The sequence below is a fragment of the Ambystoma mexicanum genome, chromosome 3p (assembly GCF_040938575.1).
Source record: "Ambystoma mexicanum isolate Mex_15411 chromosome 3p, UKY_AmexF1_1, whole genome shotgun sequence".
NCBI lineage: Eukaryota > Metazoa > Chordata > Amphibia > Caudata > Ambystomatidae > Ambystoma > Ambystoma mexicanum.
This window is the reverse complement of record NC_090925.1, coordinates 107,161,065-107,176,741: the sequence shown is the minus strand read 5'-3', so window position 1 is coordinate 107,176,741 and position 15,677 is coordinate 107,161,065. Positions and strand designations below refer to the sequence as shown.

The following is a 15,677-nucleotide window of genomic DNA, read 5'->3' as shown; positions in this document are numbered from 1 at the left end:
TGGAAGAAACTGGTGGCTGAGCGGAGTTCAGGAGCTTGACCACATACGCACAGAGGGACTGGAAGTAGTGTGGGTGGGCTGCTTGGATACTGGGCCCACTTGGTTGAAGTAGTGGTTGGGATCCCGGACTAATCTCAAGGAGGGGGTACGGTTGGAGGGACCCGGGATCTGGAAAAGTGCACGGCGGCCGGGAACCAAGGTTGCAACAAATACATTACAATAAGATACAGATTTTACAAAACAATGCTTTAAGAGCAGCCCTCAACATTCCCAAGAGAGCTCACATATCTGACTTCAGAAGGTCTAACAACTGGCTCTCCACCAAAGATAAAATCTTCCTCAAATCTGCCTCCCTAATTCATAAATGCTTACACATGGCCGCCCCCAGTACCTTACTTCCAGATTCCGGAGACAATCCACTAATCGAACCTCTAGAACAGCTAATATTAATCTACTTCTTGTGCCTAGATACAAACGTATAAAGACTGGTGGTAGTAGCTTCCCAGTCAAAGCTGCCCAAAACTGGAACTCACTCCCACCCTCCTTAAAAGAAGACATGCCCTACTCACGCTTCAGATCTAACCTCACCCAATGGATTAAGGAGCATGACATCTGACCTTCCACCACACCGCCACACCACTGTCCACTACTGCGTACAACTGTATATATATATCTGTATAATTGTACATATTGTATATAACAGTGGCCTGTTTATTATTATTTTGTACTGTAACGCACAGCAATGTAACCTAAGCTGAACAACCCTCTTTTCCTTCTTCTGCGCCCTAATACCTTCGGGTCTGGTGCGCATAATAAATAAATAAACAAACCTGGAAGATATTGTTGGTGATGGGTGGCAAGAAGCAAACTCAATTGCCGTTCACGCATAAGGAGGGGTCTCGGAGGGATCGTGAAGCAAATGAGCCGGGGACAGATCCGGCCAACATGGCGCAAGCAGTGCACCTCGCGGAAACATCTAAGCGCCTGAGGGAGTGAGTGAGGAACCCCCTTCCTCAGAATTGAGTATGATCCTGGCAGAGGTGAGGTCCGGGTTTGCTGCTATTAACTCCAACTTGGATGGGCTGACCTATAAGTTGGAGAGGAAGCAAGAAAGGATCGACAAGGAAAGCAGCAGAACCTCAGAGGGGGAGACAAGGGTGGGGGTGCTAGAAGATACAAGCAATGAGACAGTCCAGGCGGTGCAAGAACTGAGAAGAGAGGTGAAGGCCATTAGGGATAAAAATTAAGATCTCGAAGCGAGGTCACGTAGTAACAATATAAGAGTGGTCGGGATTCCGGAAACTGTTCCCCAGCAGAACCTGGAGGTGTTCATGGAGACCTTTATCAAGGATGTATTGCAGGGTCTGGCTTTGTCCTCACAATTCTTAGTAGAGAGAGCAAATAGGATAACGCAGGTGGTGCCAAGGCCAGGTCAAAATCCACGGCCGGTCATTGCTAAGGTAATCAATTATCGCGACTGGGATGCCATATTAAGACGGGCTAGGGATCTTGGAGACCTCATGTATGAGAACAGCAGAGTCTCCTTCTATCCTGACTTTACCCCAGTAGTCCAGAAGGCCTGTATGTCATTTGCAGCTGTGAAAAGAAGGCTGCGTGAGAAGGGCTTGCAGTATTCCATGCAGTACCCATCCAAACTCAGGGTGCAGCACAATGGGAGAGCATATTTTTTTACAGTTTTACAGATGTGCCGGCTGCACATGAATTTATCGAGAAATTGCCGAACTGAGAAGATAAGGGACAAGGAGACGGTCCGTTAGGTTGCGCTTGAGGAGATATGTAACCAGGCGTATCTAAGTCAAGGGAAGGAGGTCAACGGGAAGCGGGCTCAATCGGAACTCCCGCCTCGGAGGGTCAAGCTGGAATATAGCTAGTTATGTACCTAGTCAGTCCTGCGGCATGCATGAATGCGTTTATCTCATTTTATTTTTTTTGGTTGATTCTCCTCTGCTGTTAAAGTGCGGTTGGCCGCTTGGGAAGTGGTGTCCCGCGCCCCCGGGCAGTGGCTGTAGGGAAGGGTAGGTCAATAGGACCCCCCCCACTACATGTCCCACCCTGGTTAAGACCCATGACTCGTCGGCAGCCCCCCGGCCTCCCGGGTGGCAGGGCGGATGCAGGCCCTCACGTGGGGCTGCACCACCACGTTATGTGGCAGAACATAGACCCCATCTTGTATTAAGCCATCCCCATCTTGCTAGAAATGTGCATATCTAACCCAAGGCAGGGACACTGAACGCTGCAGAGTGACCCCCACTTGACCACGCTCACAGAGGCCCACACTTCCCCCACCTCCCACTGCATGGCAGATCCGCTGAGAACACGTTCTCACAAGTCACCAGACGCGAGCAAACAACAAAATAAAACACTGTCGCTGTTAACCTTCCGCAGTACATCACTGCCCCAGCCATGAACGGGAACATTAGGATGTAACTGAGACCAGCCCAAACCCTGCAGGCCCTGACCCCTGCACCAAGCCCCCCAACTATAGACAGCGTGGCGCCTCGCACCCATACCCACCCCGAAAACCCTTGCAACATGTAGAAACCATTTATGTAATATGTGCCTTGTTGACTAACGTTCGCTGCTAATGTAAAGGAGAATGGAGAATGGGTAAAGAGAAAAATGTGCAACCGATACTGTATATAGTGAAGAGATGTACAAGAACTGGACAGCTGATAACAATGAACAATAACCTGTGTTACTCTCTTTATACACTCTTTATACACACCTGCCTGACACTACCTCATGTTCGTATGTCAACTGTAGATGTGAAATGCTATGTAAAAAAGTATGTTCCCCAGCTAGTATCCCATGTTAATGCAAATACATATGAGTGCTTTTTGAAACCCCATGTGTTGTTAGTCGCCCCTCACCCATACGACAGTAAACCGCCTTGTGCAAGAAGCCACGCACGGAGCTGCAAGGCCATTTCCCCCTCCTCCTGCCCAGGCCCTCTCGAGATAGACGGTGTTCAAACAGACTAGCCCTGCCTTCCCTCCCGATCCTGCCGGAACCGTTTCAAGCATCCGCCACTCTCCCCCGTGTCAGAGGCTGCCACTGCCTGACTCCATGGAATACGAGCTACCTGGTCCTAAATCCCACCGCCTTTCAGGCACCAGTCACATGCCCCCATGGGGCAGTAGTACCTCCATCGATCCTGAGTTAATGACCCTAGAAAGGAGGGGCGGTCACACGTGTACCAACAGATCGTAATACCATCCCTCACCGAAATTACCAAGGATGGTTAGCTAAGCACCCCCGCCAATGCCCCCGTCTACGCCCATGCGACCTGATTGTTTGAACCTAAGGTATCTCCCAAACTGATTATTGAGACACTCCAGATATCGAGGCATACCTTTTGGCGGCCCAGCTGTCTTTTGCGAGATACTGGATGCAGGGGGCGCGTGGGCCACCGCAGGTGCATATTGAGAGAGGCTCGGTATACTCTTACTCGTTGCAGGGACTCTTGGTTATGAGGAGAGTGGCTGACAAATGACCCCGTGTCATGTACAGTGCATGCCTGGAGGCGTGTTATGAAAAGGGTAGGAGTGGAAAACCCGTTTGACCCGGGCATTCGGCTATGGCAGATTGAGGCCCTGGCGCCCACATGTGACATGTCCATAGTAGGGGAGTGGGGAGGGGCGGGGATTGAAACCTTGGAGGATATGTATCCTGAAGCGAAGTTTATGTCTCAAGAGGCAAACGCACATTACAATATTACAGGATGAGGGCGGCCTTTAAAGAGTGGTCGCCAGTTTTCCCAGAGGTCCCTCGGACTACGCCCCTGCTGCATTATATACGCAACTCTCAGAGGTGCAGTGGTGTGACCTCGACAATATATAAGATGATACTAGCAGATACACATCGGGACCCCCCCAAGCAAAGGGCAATGGGAACGAGAAAGTGGGGTCACTTTAGGGGACAAGCAATGGGGAAGATTATGTGGAATCACGCACACTGGGGCGTTCAGTTCAAGGTTGCAATTGATTTAACTTAAGACACTCCATAGGGTCTATATTTCGCCAGCGCAAGCGCATACATTTGTTGCAACAAAATCTGCTGCTTTCGCGCGGTGTACGAAAGATCAGGCGGCTATGATCCACATGCTATGGGAGTGTGCCGCTTTGCTCTCCTTTTGGGAGGGGATGTTCGGGATCATGGCGGAAATCATGGGGCAGAACGGTCCGCGCACAATGCTATGTGGCATGCTGGGGTGGTCTCCGGGTATACCCACGAAGTGTAGTAAACTTCTGGCATCATGTATGATTATAGCTAGAAGATGCATCCTCATGAAATGGACACATACCTCCCCCCAAGAGGTGAAAGGGTGGTTGAAGGACCTACTGCGGTTGAGCGATACCGATAAAGACTATGCCGCCCTGTGTGGACTGCAGAATAGACCTAAGGACATATGGGGCCCACTGACAGCGTATCTGTTGGCGAGGGATAAGGAGATGGAATGAAGGGAGGGCGGGATAGGTGGCTACACTCCCTCACCCGGCAGACGGAGGTGTGGGGAGAAGAGGACAATAAGTAGGTGCGCCAAGTGAGCCCTAAAGGTTGCATGGTGTTATTTGTTGTTATCCTGCTGATGAGCTTGTATTTTACTGATGTAAATGTGATATGGTTTGAGGTGGAGATGTGAACCAGTTAATTAAGAGATGTTTAAAAAAAAAGTTTTTTTTTCTCAAGAGACACACATTCTGGACTCAGTGATGGACTTTGTGGGGTCCCTTTGGCTAAAACTTGAGGCATAAGGGCCTGTTGAGGAAAAGATGGGCCCTCTTCCCGAGACTCCTCTGACTCTTCCGACTCTTCAACAATATTAAAGTTAGACTCTGAATTATCATCCTCATTATCATTTTCCACATTTCCTGGGTTAGTAGGTGTGACAGGCCTACTACCCAGACTTTGATTATTCAATAATCTTGCCATTAGTCAATTTTTCTTTCCTTTAACAGGGAGATTCCTGATTTTACACATTTCTTTCAGTTGCTCTACTGCTAAAATGATCAGGGCTTCCCGCCTGAAGTTATCCATATCTGCCAGGTTACAATTGCATTTCTAGTGGAGCTCAGCCTTGTGAAGGTTTTTAGTTGAACAAAAGCAAAGCAAATTCTTAGTGTAACAACTCTACAATATATCCTCACCGCCTGCCACCAGTGTTAGGCAAAGTTTGTATGCAGTACCCTCTGGGAACACTACAAACAACTCTGACCACAGGTATAGGAAACCCAACCTATGGTGTAAGCTTGTACTACACAGTTTTGGTAGCGTGTTGAGCAGCCACGCTTATCTCAAGATGGGTCAATGTGAGCTGTAGGGGAGTTACACAGAGATTCACAGTGACAAGTATTCAAATAAACTCTTACACTCAAGGTTTCTTGAATAAAAAATTATTAATGTATTAATCAGTCAGTTAGAATAAGCCTTCTTCAGAAGACAGCAATATAATAGTAACACACAAACAACATTTCAATACTGTACACTCTTAGTTTCTGAATCAGTAAAGACCCTTTTGGGATGGCGAACAGACACAACCTACACCCTCAGGCGACTTCAATAGCTAGGGTGCTGGGGACATTAATATCTTACTGTTTGCATTTAGAATACTGTTATAAGTTGGTAAAAGGAAAAGGTTATTAGAACAAGAGACCACAAATATTCTTATGCAGGCAAATACCTTTGGATCCCCACAGCAGAGTCATTTAGTATAACAGGCTAGGCCAAAGTCAGTGGGCAAAAGTCTTATATAGGATGAAGCACTTCTGGTAGGTATGTAGAAAAGTCTTTGAAGAAAAGAAGAATCAAATGTAGGGCCACAAGCCTTAGACTTGTGAGTAGTAGAAGATGCAAGCAACTCTACAGCAAGAGGTAAGTTCTCTCAGACTTTGTACACTGCCTTTGAATTGAAGAAAAAGTGCAGCAGATGACTTCTGTTCCTGTGCAACTCTGCAGATCTCACTGTTCCTGCGCCTCAGTTGTGGGGACAAGAGGGAGGACTTCTGTGGACTCCTGCACTGCAATGGGACGGTCACCGCTCACAACCGGCAATCTTCAAATCAGTGGCTGTTCAGTGTTTCAGCTTCTCGCATCTACCGCAAATAGCAACACTGCAGTCGAGATGGGCGTTCCTTGCTTCTCGGGTCCCGCACTCTCTTGAGGGGGCTCCAGCTCGGTCATACCTGCTTCCTAGGAGTCCGGAGAATCTTCCTGGAGCTCTAGGCCAGCTTAAAAGCAACGCACACAATCTGGTTTTCCTCTCCCTGGTTATACGGATTCCAGCAGCAACTCTGTGGAAATTTAACCAGCTCCGAGAAGGATGTCCAGGTGGCTTACTTTGGAGTTGATTGGTCCCATCTACTCGGGGAGAAGTCGTCCTTGCAGGGGCTTCTCTGTCAATATGAATTTGGAGTTTCAGCACAGCAGAAGGGCTTCACAGGGCAAACCAACGGTCCAGGAGTTGCAGCAGGCGTCCTCTTCAAGTTCTTCGTTGGTTCCTTCGTCCAGTGACGAAGTTGCTCTGCCTTCCAAGCAAAAAGCCTCTCCTTTTATTCAGTTCTCTCCCATTAATTCCAGCCTAGCTTTCAGTCACCCAGCAGGGTGGCGGTCCTTGCCGGACAGTCAGCCGGTCAATCAGTACAAAGTGCATTTGGGTCTCCTAGGAGATTAAGCACAGGGAGTTTTGGCAACCTCACTCACTTCCTACCTACCCCAGACACCCTGGAGCCAGAGGCAGGTTTCACTCGTGAATCCCGCCAAAGGCAAAGCGAACAATGGGACCAAACCTGGTTGGCGCACAGTGTAAATCTCAAGAAGGACCTTTCCACAAAGAAATGGCGATAAAAGAAGAGTAGGGCCATTTTGACAAAATGGCACCCTTGGGTGCTTTACTGCAGCTGCAAACGCAGCCCGCAGTAAATGCACACTGCGCTAGTTAAAACAAAACCTCTGCCACCAGCCATTCAGTGAGAAAAGGGTAACATAAAAATGTTACATGAGAAGCTAGACAAAGGGGATACTAGGAAGCCCCTCCAGCACCCTATTGTAAGATAGTGTGTGCTGGGTCTAGAAAGTTACAATGGTAAGGAAAGTCAATTTCACTTCACTGCTCTGGGAAATCCCAGAGAAGGTATTTAAACCTTTGGGAAATTTGAAAGACTTCCCTGTGCCACTGCACTGAAGGTGCGGTGTGACACAATGTAAAAAGTGATGCCTAGGGAGTTTGTCAGGCTCCATAACCAAAAGAAACACAAAGCTCAGACATCACATTAAAATACATGAGATAGTGGGAAAAAAATCAAGTCCTCAAAATCCAGAAAAGTTGCTGGAGGTCTCTAAGGTGTAGGGAATTAGGACATTTCTGAGAATTCTCCCTAACAAGAGCCCCCGTGCACTTCAATTGGGCCTGCCAGGTCGTTTTCTGGCTCTGTTCCTATATTCTAGGGGTTTGGAATATCTATTCCCTGATCTGCGCTTTCCATAGGGGGTGCATCTATATAGAATATTGGGAGGTGGGGGAAGAGAGTCTCATAGATTCCCCATATTCAAACTATTGGCAATCGCTTTTCACAGCTGGTGACTTCCCCTGTCCCCCAGACTTCTGGTCCTCACCCAACAGGTGCCCTAAAAGCAACATTGGCCCAAATTATGAGTTTGCCGGTATCCTGCCGGTCATTTCGGTGGGATACCAGCAAACTCACCTACCGTTTCGACCGCCTGATATCCCAGGATTACCAGGATATTACAAGCGGCGGAAACACCTGTAAATCCCCATTCCATGGAGTCCAATAGTACTCCATGAAGGGCATTGCCGGTATTTCCTGCACCAGTACTTCAGGTGCAGGAAATACTGGTATTTATTTGCCAGTGGGGGTCTGATTTACCTCCAACTCTTTGCTGCAGGTATATCAGTTAACCCCCACCGGCAAACTTGTAGTTTCCTGGTGCAGTAAAAGTGCTGGAATTACCGGCACTTTTACCAGCATTTTTGCCACACCGGGAAACTAGTCATTAGGGTCATTGTCTCACCACACTATGACAAATGTTTTTAAAAAGCATGTAAACGAAATAAAGGGACAAACTGTTGAACAGTATTAAAAAAAGGTTTGGATTTTGTCTGAAATGTTTGGAAAATGCTGATAAATGGCACAAATGATCAGCCTCTGTGGGACCAATGAAGGATGACAACAGCAGATGGTGAGATTAAGAGCATCTCCAGGAATGAATGGTGCAGGCAAAAGAAATACCCTCAAGAAGTGTTACCAATCTATGGCCCATATTCCCAGTTGAAGGGCAAGATGTATTGTTCTTATTCTTGCACTTACAAAGAGGTATCACCAATTCACTCACCTGCAGAATTCTTAAGGCTTTCTTTTCTCTCCATGGCCTGATCATCCACTGGATAGGCCTCTACCTCTTGTTTAATGGTCAATGAAAGATCTGATGTGATAAAGACATGTCTCAGTATTTAAAAACACATACAATGGCAATACTTTGTACATTAGTTTTAAATTAATGTTCTTATTGGGTCAAAATATTGAACGTTGACATTGAGAAAGAAAAGAACAAAGTGTTGTTGAAGAATTATCATTTGCAGTGCAAAACCATCACGCTTCATCGCTCTCCTAGCAGTTGCTGTAACTTAATGATAACAACCACTTTAGCCACATTTCTTTATTTTTTGCAAACAGAGTCCGGCGGTAACCGCGGCGGTAAAACCGCCTGGTTACCGCCGGACTCGTATTACCATTCCGCCTCCGTGATTCCCGGAATTACCGGGGCATTACAACCCCGGTTTTCCGGGAATCACGGAGGCGGAATGGTGTTAATCCCCATTCCCATCGAGTCCTATAGGACTCGATGGAAATGGGGATCATGGAAACACCGGCAGCATCTCGTAATGCTGCCGGTGTTTCCTCGTCCGCCTGCAGGCGGGCGGTGTTAAACCCGCCAGGTCAGACCTGGCGGGAACATCACCTCCCGCCTGCAGGAGTTGTGATCGCCCGGCATGAAAACAACAGTGGCAGCGGGTTTACCACCACCGTTGTTTCCATACCGGGTGATTTGTAATGAGGCCCAGTATGTGCTACCTGTCTTTGGCAGGTTAAGCACCCAAGACATGCACTAAAAAAAAACAGCAACTTAAATAATAAAATGGCAGGTGGGCTCTTCCTAGCTTGGAAAAAGAGGTTAAGATATTTACTTAATAGTAAAGCGTGTGGTGTGTGTGTCTTTTTGTAAGCCAAATTCAATAAACCAAAATTCTTTTAAAAATGTCAGTAGAGACTTGCATGTTATGTGGGCCGAAATATGTTAAAACTCAGATATCTTTATTAATTTGACTCCTCTTTCCAGAGATCTAAATGTCCTGGTAATTCTGATAAATTCATAAAACAGTGGTCTTTAAATGGCTTATGGCATTCTGATGATCAACTTTAATGGATTTAAGCATATCTCTGATATCTAACAACAATTTAAAGTGCTTACTCATTTTTGTTTTTTTAATTCTAGACTGAATGGACCTTTTTGTTAAAACATATACCTGCCCCGAAATACATACCAATGTTTTACCTTGCTCCATTTCTGATATTGTGAAAAATGCCGCAAAATGTTCTAAAATGCAATAGGAGTTTTTTTTTTATTAATTAAGTAGGTACTTTCATTAACTGTATGCACAGAAAGGCAATTGCACCCATGCATAAAATCAAATCAATCAATATAGGAGGACTTGATGTTTCTATTACTCCTGCTAAACACAACTGATGGAACAGGATAAAGATTTGGAAGATGTAATTTGAGCAGTAATTATGGAGGAGCTGAACTTGTGTATGGGAGGAAGGAGCAGTTTTTGAGTCCCCCTACATTCCAGGCGAAGCACAGGTTATGCTTATTCAATTGTTGGCAGTACACCCTCGGCCGAACACTGGTGGCGGGTCAGAGGTAGCCATTGAATGACACCTAACCAATGTGTTTAGCAGGACCCCAGGGACTCCATCTTGAATTTACAACAACTCCATCTTTTGCTAGGCCTCACATGAAACTCGCAGAGGCAAGCCTGCATCTCTCCCCTGTCCAGCTTCCGGCACAGCCAGCATGACAGCCTCCACCACCTCCCCTCTGTCTACGCTGCAGCTGTCCTGTTCTCACGGAAGCCTGGGTGCAAATTGTTGCAAGCTGACACTGTATCTCTCTTCTTTCTCGGAGATCACTGCCCTGGTGTGACCAGGCCGGAGCCTGGCCCTTGGAAACCATTTGTCTCCACAAAACTGCCCATGCTCAAACAGCCCCCACCATCAAGAGTTACTGTCTGAATGAACCTCAAGCCCTTCACCTCTTTGATGTAGCAGAGGTGGGACCCCTGGCCATGGGCTACCCTTAAATTGCCACCCGTATAACTAATCCAGAGCAAACATATATATTTTTCATGTACTAACAATTCCCGATACCCTTGTTGGATCCCCGAGACGCCTGATAAATGTGCCCCGGAATCACACGCAAAATAAGGCACCCAGACCACCGCACAGCTGCCCCTCCACCCTCGGGTCTATGTCAAGAATGCCCACCTTGGTTTACAATTTATCGATGTTAATGTGCTATGGTAAACCTTGTGTGCCATTCTAAATCATGCATACCTATGATTACTGTGAAGTCTAGCTTAGCCAGATATTATAGCTGTGTGGACCCAAAGTGAACTATCACCCCTCGCAGATGGGCCCAGCTGCCCCACACTCCTCAAGAAGTAACAACTTTGGTTCCAGCCAACCAGCACTATTATCCATTGTATAATGTCTTATGTCAACATGTCCAATGAAAAGTGTTTGTATCCCCTATAGAACACGTCATAGATGATGTGTTTTGGACTTATAATGTACCTAACCTGTAATGTTGGCAGAGCGCTCTCGGAGTAGCAGAGTCCTCTGCGTGCCCCACTTTATCTTTATATAAAGATTACCTTTTACTCACTCACAAGTTCTCCTGGTCTCATGCCCTACTAGGGTGTGTCCATTGATGTCCAATCCTTCTATGTTTGTTATTATATTTATGGGAATGACCACTTTCACTTGTTATCACGAAAATACATTTGTAAATTGTTGAAACTTATTTTCCTTGGAACTGATGATCAGCCTTACTGTCCGGATGAGGAATAGTAATTTATTTTTATTACATTACCACCATTTTCCACCTATGAAACATGGAAGGATATTTTAGACTAGGCTCCTCCTTTTGAAAATTGTAAAGTCAGCTTACTTAAATGTTAGACTGAGGAAAGAAGAATCAGTTGCGTAGGAGCAACTGCATCCATGCTTAATTTTCGTTTTAATTTGGATGTTGGACTCCAATACTGAAAAAATGTTGCAGGACAGACATTAAGGTTGGAAAGTGGATTAGTTAATTTTTTTAAAAACTTGCTATGCCTTTATAGAACAGTTGTAGCTTATTCTGCTTGCATCCCTTGTACCTCACCTTTCGTGAATAAAAAAACCCACAAAACAATTGGTCCACAGACTTGAGGGTGTGTTAGCCGTAGATCCACTGATGGCAAGATATAAAAATGATTTGCAATGCACAGCTATTCTACCTCATCCCAGACTCCAGCTCGTTTATCAGCTCCACTGGGCTGGATCAACCTATCAATCTGCAACCTTGTGCACACTCTCTGCCAACACTGAGAATGATGCGTAGATGCAATTGGAGGGATGGTTAAGGTTCACCAGCACCCTTCATTTTGGGCCGGCCCTCTGTTTTTTTGGGATCTGGTGTCTTTCAATCCCAGGCTCTCAAACAGAAAAGGCCCTTTTCTAGAGATCAATGTTTTATCAACATATTTTACTGGACATTCATCAAGACCTTTGGATGGCGTGATCTTGATCATTTCTTAGCTTAACATGTTTCTGTACTGCATGTCTAGTCCCTAGGTAAATTGTGGCTAGGGTGACCATGTTTCTTCCTTTGCTCTACATGGTTCTTCCTTTGGGGATGCAGGTTCCTGGCATAAAGATGGTTAATTTCTCCTGTGAGATGGTGATATCACTCCCAATGGTCAGTTCCACTGGTCAGATAAGGGGACCGCGGTACTGCCATTAGAGGGCATAGCAGCACCCTGTGACATCAGGACACTTGGGAGGGTGTAGGCTGACTGACAGGTGAGGTAACCTATGGAATGCAAGCTTTTTGGCAATTGATATTGATGACAGGATTCTGTTCTATGAAGAGACAAGAGAAGGAGGCTGACAAAAAGGTTAGACTAGGAGACTAGGAGTTTGTATTCCCCAAATCCATGGTCTCCACTCTATTACATATGAGAGGGGCGCACCCAAACATAGAAGGAAAGTGTAGTTTTATCTCCACACTTGTGTGTCTCTGTCGACATCAGAATGACGCTTCAAGAGTTGGAATGTCTCAGAACTAGCCTGAGCACAGTTTATGGCAAGCTTGGGGCACCGGTGAGCAGAAGTTTGAGAGTCTGTCTGGGAGTTTTGACTGGAAACACAGGAATTTCAGAGTTGGAGTTTAGAATGTTGTCATTGAAGTTAACCATTTGACCATGAGATTTTCATGCAGATGCAAAGCAAATGGACTCTTATGGAATTCACCTCCTTTTAGCACAGATTAAAAGCAGGCAGATTCTGTAGGAATCCACTGGTGACTGCTGTCTGCAAATCTTAATTTGCAGACTGCATTTACTTTTTTACAAGACTAAGAGTAAAACTGAAGAGTAAAGGTGATTTCACCAGATTTTACTTTACCGTTGTCCATTCTGCCTTACAAAAGTTGAAAATTGCATTGTTATCCCTGACTCGGGACATGCGCTCATTGGATTTGGGAGGTGCACTCTTTCACCCTCACAAGTAATACACGAGTGCAAGAATACGAAGTCCAACCTGATCTTCAAACGATAGATTGAGGATAGGAGAGATTCCCCTGACGTTCTTTCACTGGGCAGCTGTAAAGTGTACAATGTGAAAACACCAGGGAAACCCTCGAGGGGAAGAAAACCCTTGTAGATGGTGATCGTTGGAAGCGGAAGGGAGCTTGTCTCAGGTGTGTGTCTTCCGGGTGTAGTTAGTCGCCGTTGGATCGTCCTCGAGACGTCAGGGTGTTCAATCCAGTTCCAACACTAGCTATAATGAGAATGGGAAGTTAACCCGGATAAAAGTAAACAGGTAAGTTAAATGAATGGATAATATACTACCCTTGACGCTAGTTGTTGCTGAGGTTAAAGTAGGCTGAATCCTCGATGGAGCTCGGAGAGAGGATCTAGATAGGGATACAAATCCTAAGCAAACTCAGGTAAGACAGGGAACATAGAGACCACTAGTACTGGGAAATATTCGTACCAGAATCCTGAATGGAGATTGGAAGATATTCTCGGGGAAACGTTCCACGAGGGAATAGAGATGGTGGCTGGGAGATGCAATCCGCATAACCGCGAGTTGCATGAGATTCTAAATTAAAGAAGTAAATAAGATGAGTTGGTATGTCTGAAGTCAGGTGTATTGGATGTGATGTAGTGGTATGTCTACTTACGTTGTGCAGTTCCCCGGAAATGTTTGGATTAGAAAATCCTTGTGTGAGCGAACAGATGGACACGGGGGAAAAGAGGGAGTTCCTGCTAGCAGGAAAGAAGGAAAAGGAAAACGAAAACGTGAATATGGGGTTTGGAATGCAAGCAAAAAAGTATAGGAGTTCCTAGCTGCGATACTCACGAAGCGTGACTGCTGTAATCAGTAGCAATGCGATGCCGTTCTGTATTTGGTCCCGGAAGTACTTTCTCAGCATGGACTGGAGGAGCAAGATCGAATGCCTTCAGAACCACTGTACTGTCACCCTGCTATACAGCGGCCATCTTAGGTAGGAAAATCTGAATGCTTGAGAAACAACGCCAACGGCGCCACAATGACCATTTTCCAAGAATGCCCAGAGGGTTTGTAACAGTATGCCCCCTTTTATGGGAGACAAAGCCCAGTTTACCGGGATGGAAGTGATAAAATGCAGGCACAAGTCTGGGCGCATGTACAGCCGAAGCGGGTTCCCAAGATCGCTCAGCTGGCGAATACCCTTTCCAATCTACTAAAAACTGCAAAACCCCCCTTCTGTAGCGAGAATCACAGATCCCTGCAACTTCATATTTGAGACCTGTGTCAGTAAGGATTGGAAGAGGTTTTTTGGTAGGGTGCGGATGGAAGTCATTCCGTATGTCAGGTTTTAATTGTGAGACATGAAACGTCGGATGAATGCGTTTCCATAAGTGAGGCAGTTTTAGATGAAAAGCTGCCGGACCCTTTTGCCTTAGCACCTGAAAAGGGCCAAAGAATTTAGGTGAAAGTTTAGAGGAAACTAGTCTCCTTGGAAGAAACTTGTTAGACAGCCATACGTGGTCTCCTACTTGTATCAATGGGGCAGTGGTTCGGTGCTTGTCAACTTGTCTTTAACTTTTGAGTTGCGCCTCAAGCAAGGCTTCTCAGGCTTCTTTTTGTCCTTCTCGGATGGCATCTACCATTCTGTCGATATCTGGAAAAGTAGATGAGCAGGAATTAACTGTTGGCAACACTGAATGGTGAAACCCGTAGGTACAAAAAAAGGGCTTAGACGAGTAGCCGAATGTGTGGTATTGTTTTATGCAAACTCTGCTAGGGGCAGGAGACCTTTCCAACTATCATGTGCTGCAGAAATGTAACATCTGAGATATCCTTCTAATGTTTGATTGAGTCGTTCTGTCTGCCCGTTTGTCTGTGGATGGTATCCAGAACTTAAAGCTCTGGAGATCCCTAGGATATGACACATCTGTTTCCAGTAGTTTGAGGTGTATTGCGTGCCATGATCAGATATGATGACTTCTGGAAGTCCATGAAGGGAGAATATACGGTCCAGAAATACTCGTGCCATGACGGCAGCAGATGGAACAGCTGGCAAAGGATTGAAATGAGCCATCTTTGTTAGGGAGTCCACGGTTACCATGATGGTGTTACATCCTTCTGATTTCGGTAGATCCACTATAAATTAGTGGAAATGATTTGCCATGGTTTTGTAGGTATTTGTGTGCATACTTGTTTCCCTATGGGTGAATGCCTGGGGGTCTTTGTTTGGAGACAAATGGTGCATGATGATATATAGTTCTGTACATCAAGTCTGATGGTTGGCCACCAGTATTGTCTCTGAATGAGGTCTAATGTACCTGTGAAGCCTCGATGTCCAGCTAAGCCTGAATCATGACAAAGACGTAACACCTCTCGATGGAGGTCCTTATTAGGTACGAAGATCCTTTTGTCCTTGAAAAGAAGGCCTTGGCTAGGTGTTAAATGGTATTTTGCTACCAATTCTGGATGAGAGTATTCCCAATCCTTTGAAGTGACCTCGATCTTTTGTAAGAAGTCTTGTACCACTGGCACACAAACCGTCTTGGGGAACACCGGTTCAGATTGGAACAGAGTTTCTTCAACTGGATCTCTACGAGATAAGGCATCTGCCTTTAGATTTGTTCTGCCAGGGATGAATTTAAAGGTAATACGGAAAGGTGAGAAAAAATGAGCCCACCGGGCTTGGCGGCTGTTACATGTTTGAGCATATTGTAATATGCGTAGATTGTGGTGGTCTGTTCTGACTTCAATCAGGAATCGGGCTCCTAATAAAAGATGTCGCCATTCTTCAAATGCCCA

General features: G+C 45.9%; 1 protein-coding gene across 4 annotated transcripts in view; it reads right to left on the bottom strand.

Annotated features, from left to right (window-relative positions):
- LOC138580132 (zinc finger protein 25-like) overlaps positions 1–15,677 on the bottom strand; it is a 340,122-nt gene that overhangs the window by 116,249 nt on the left and 208,196 nt on the right. For all 4 annotated transcript variants that reach the window (XM_069650436.1, XM_069650437.1, XM_069650438.1 and 1 more), the window contains one exon: positions 8,371–8,460. In XM_069650436.1, coding sequence (XP_069506537.1) covers positions 8,371–8,460 — 90 coding nt within the window. The remainder of the gene's footprint in view (positions 1–8,370; positions 8,461–15,677) is intronic.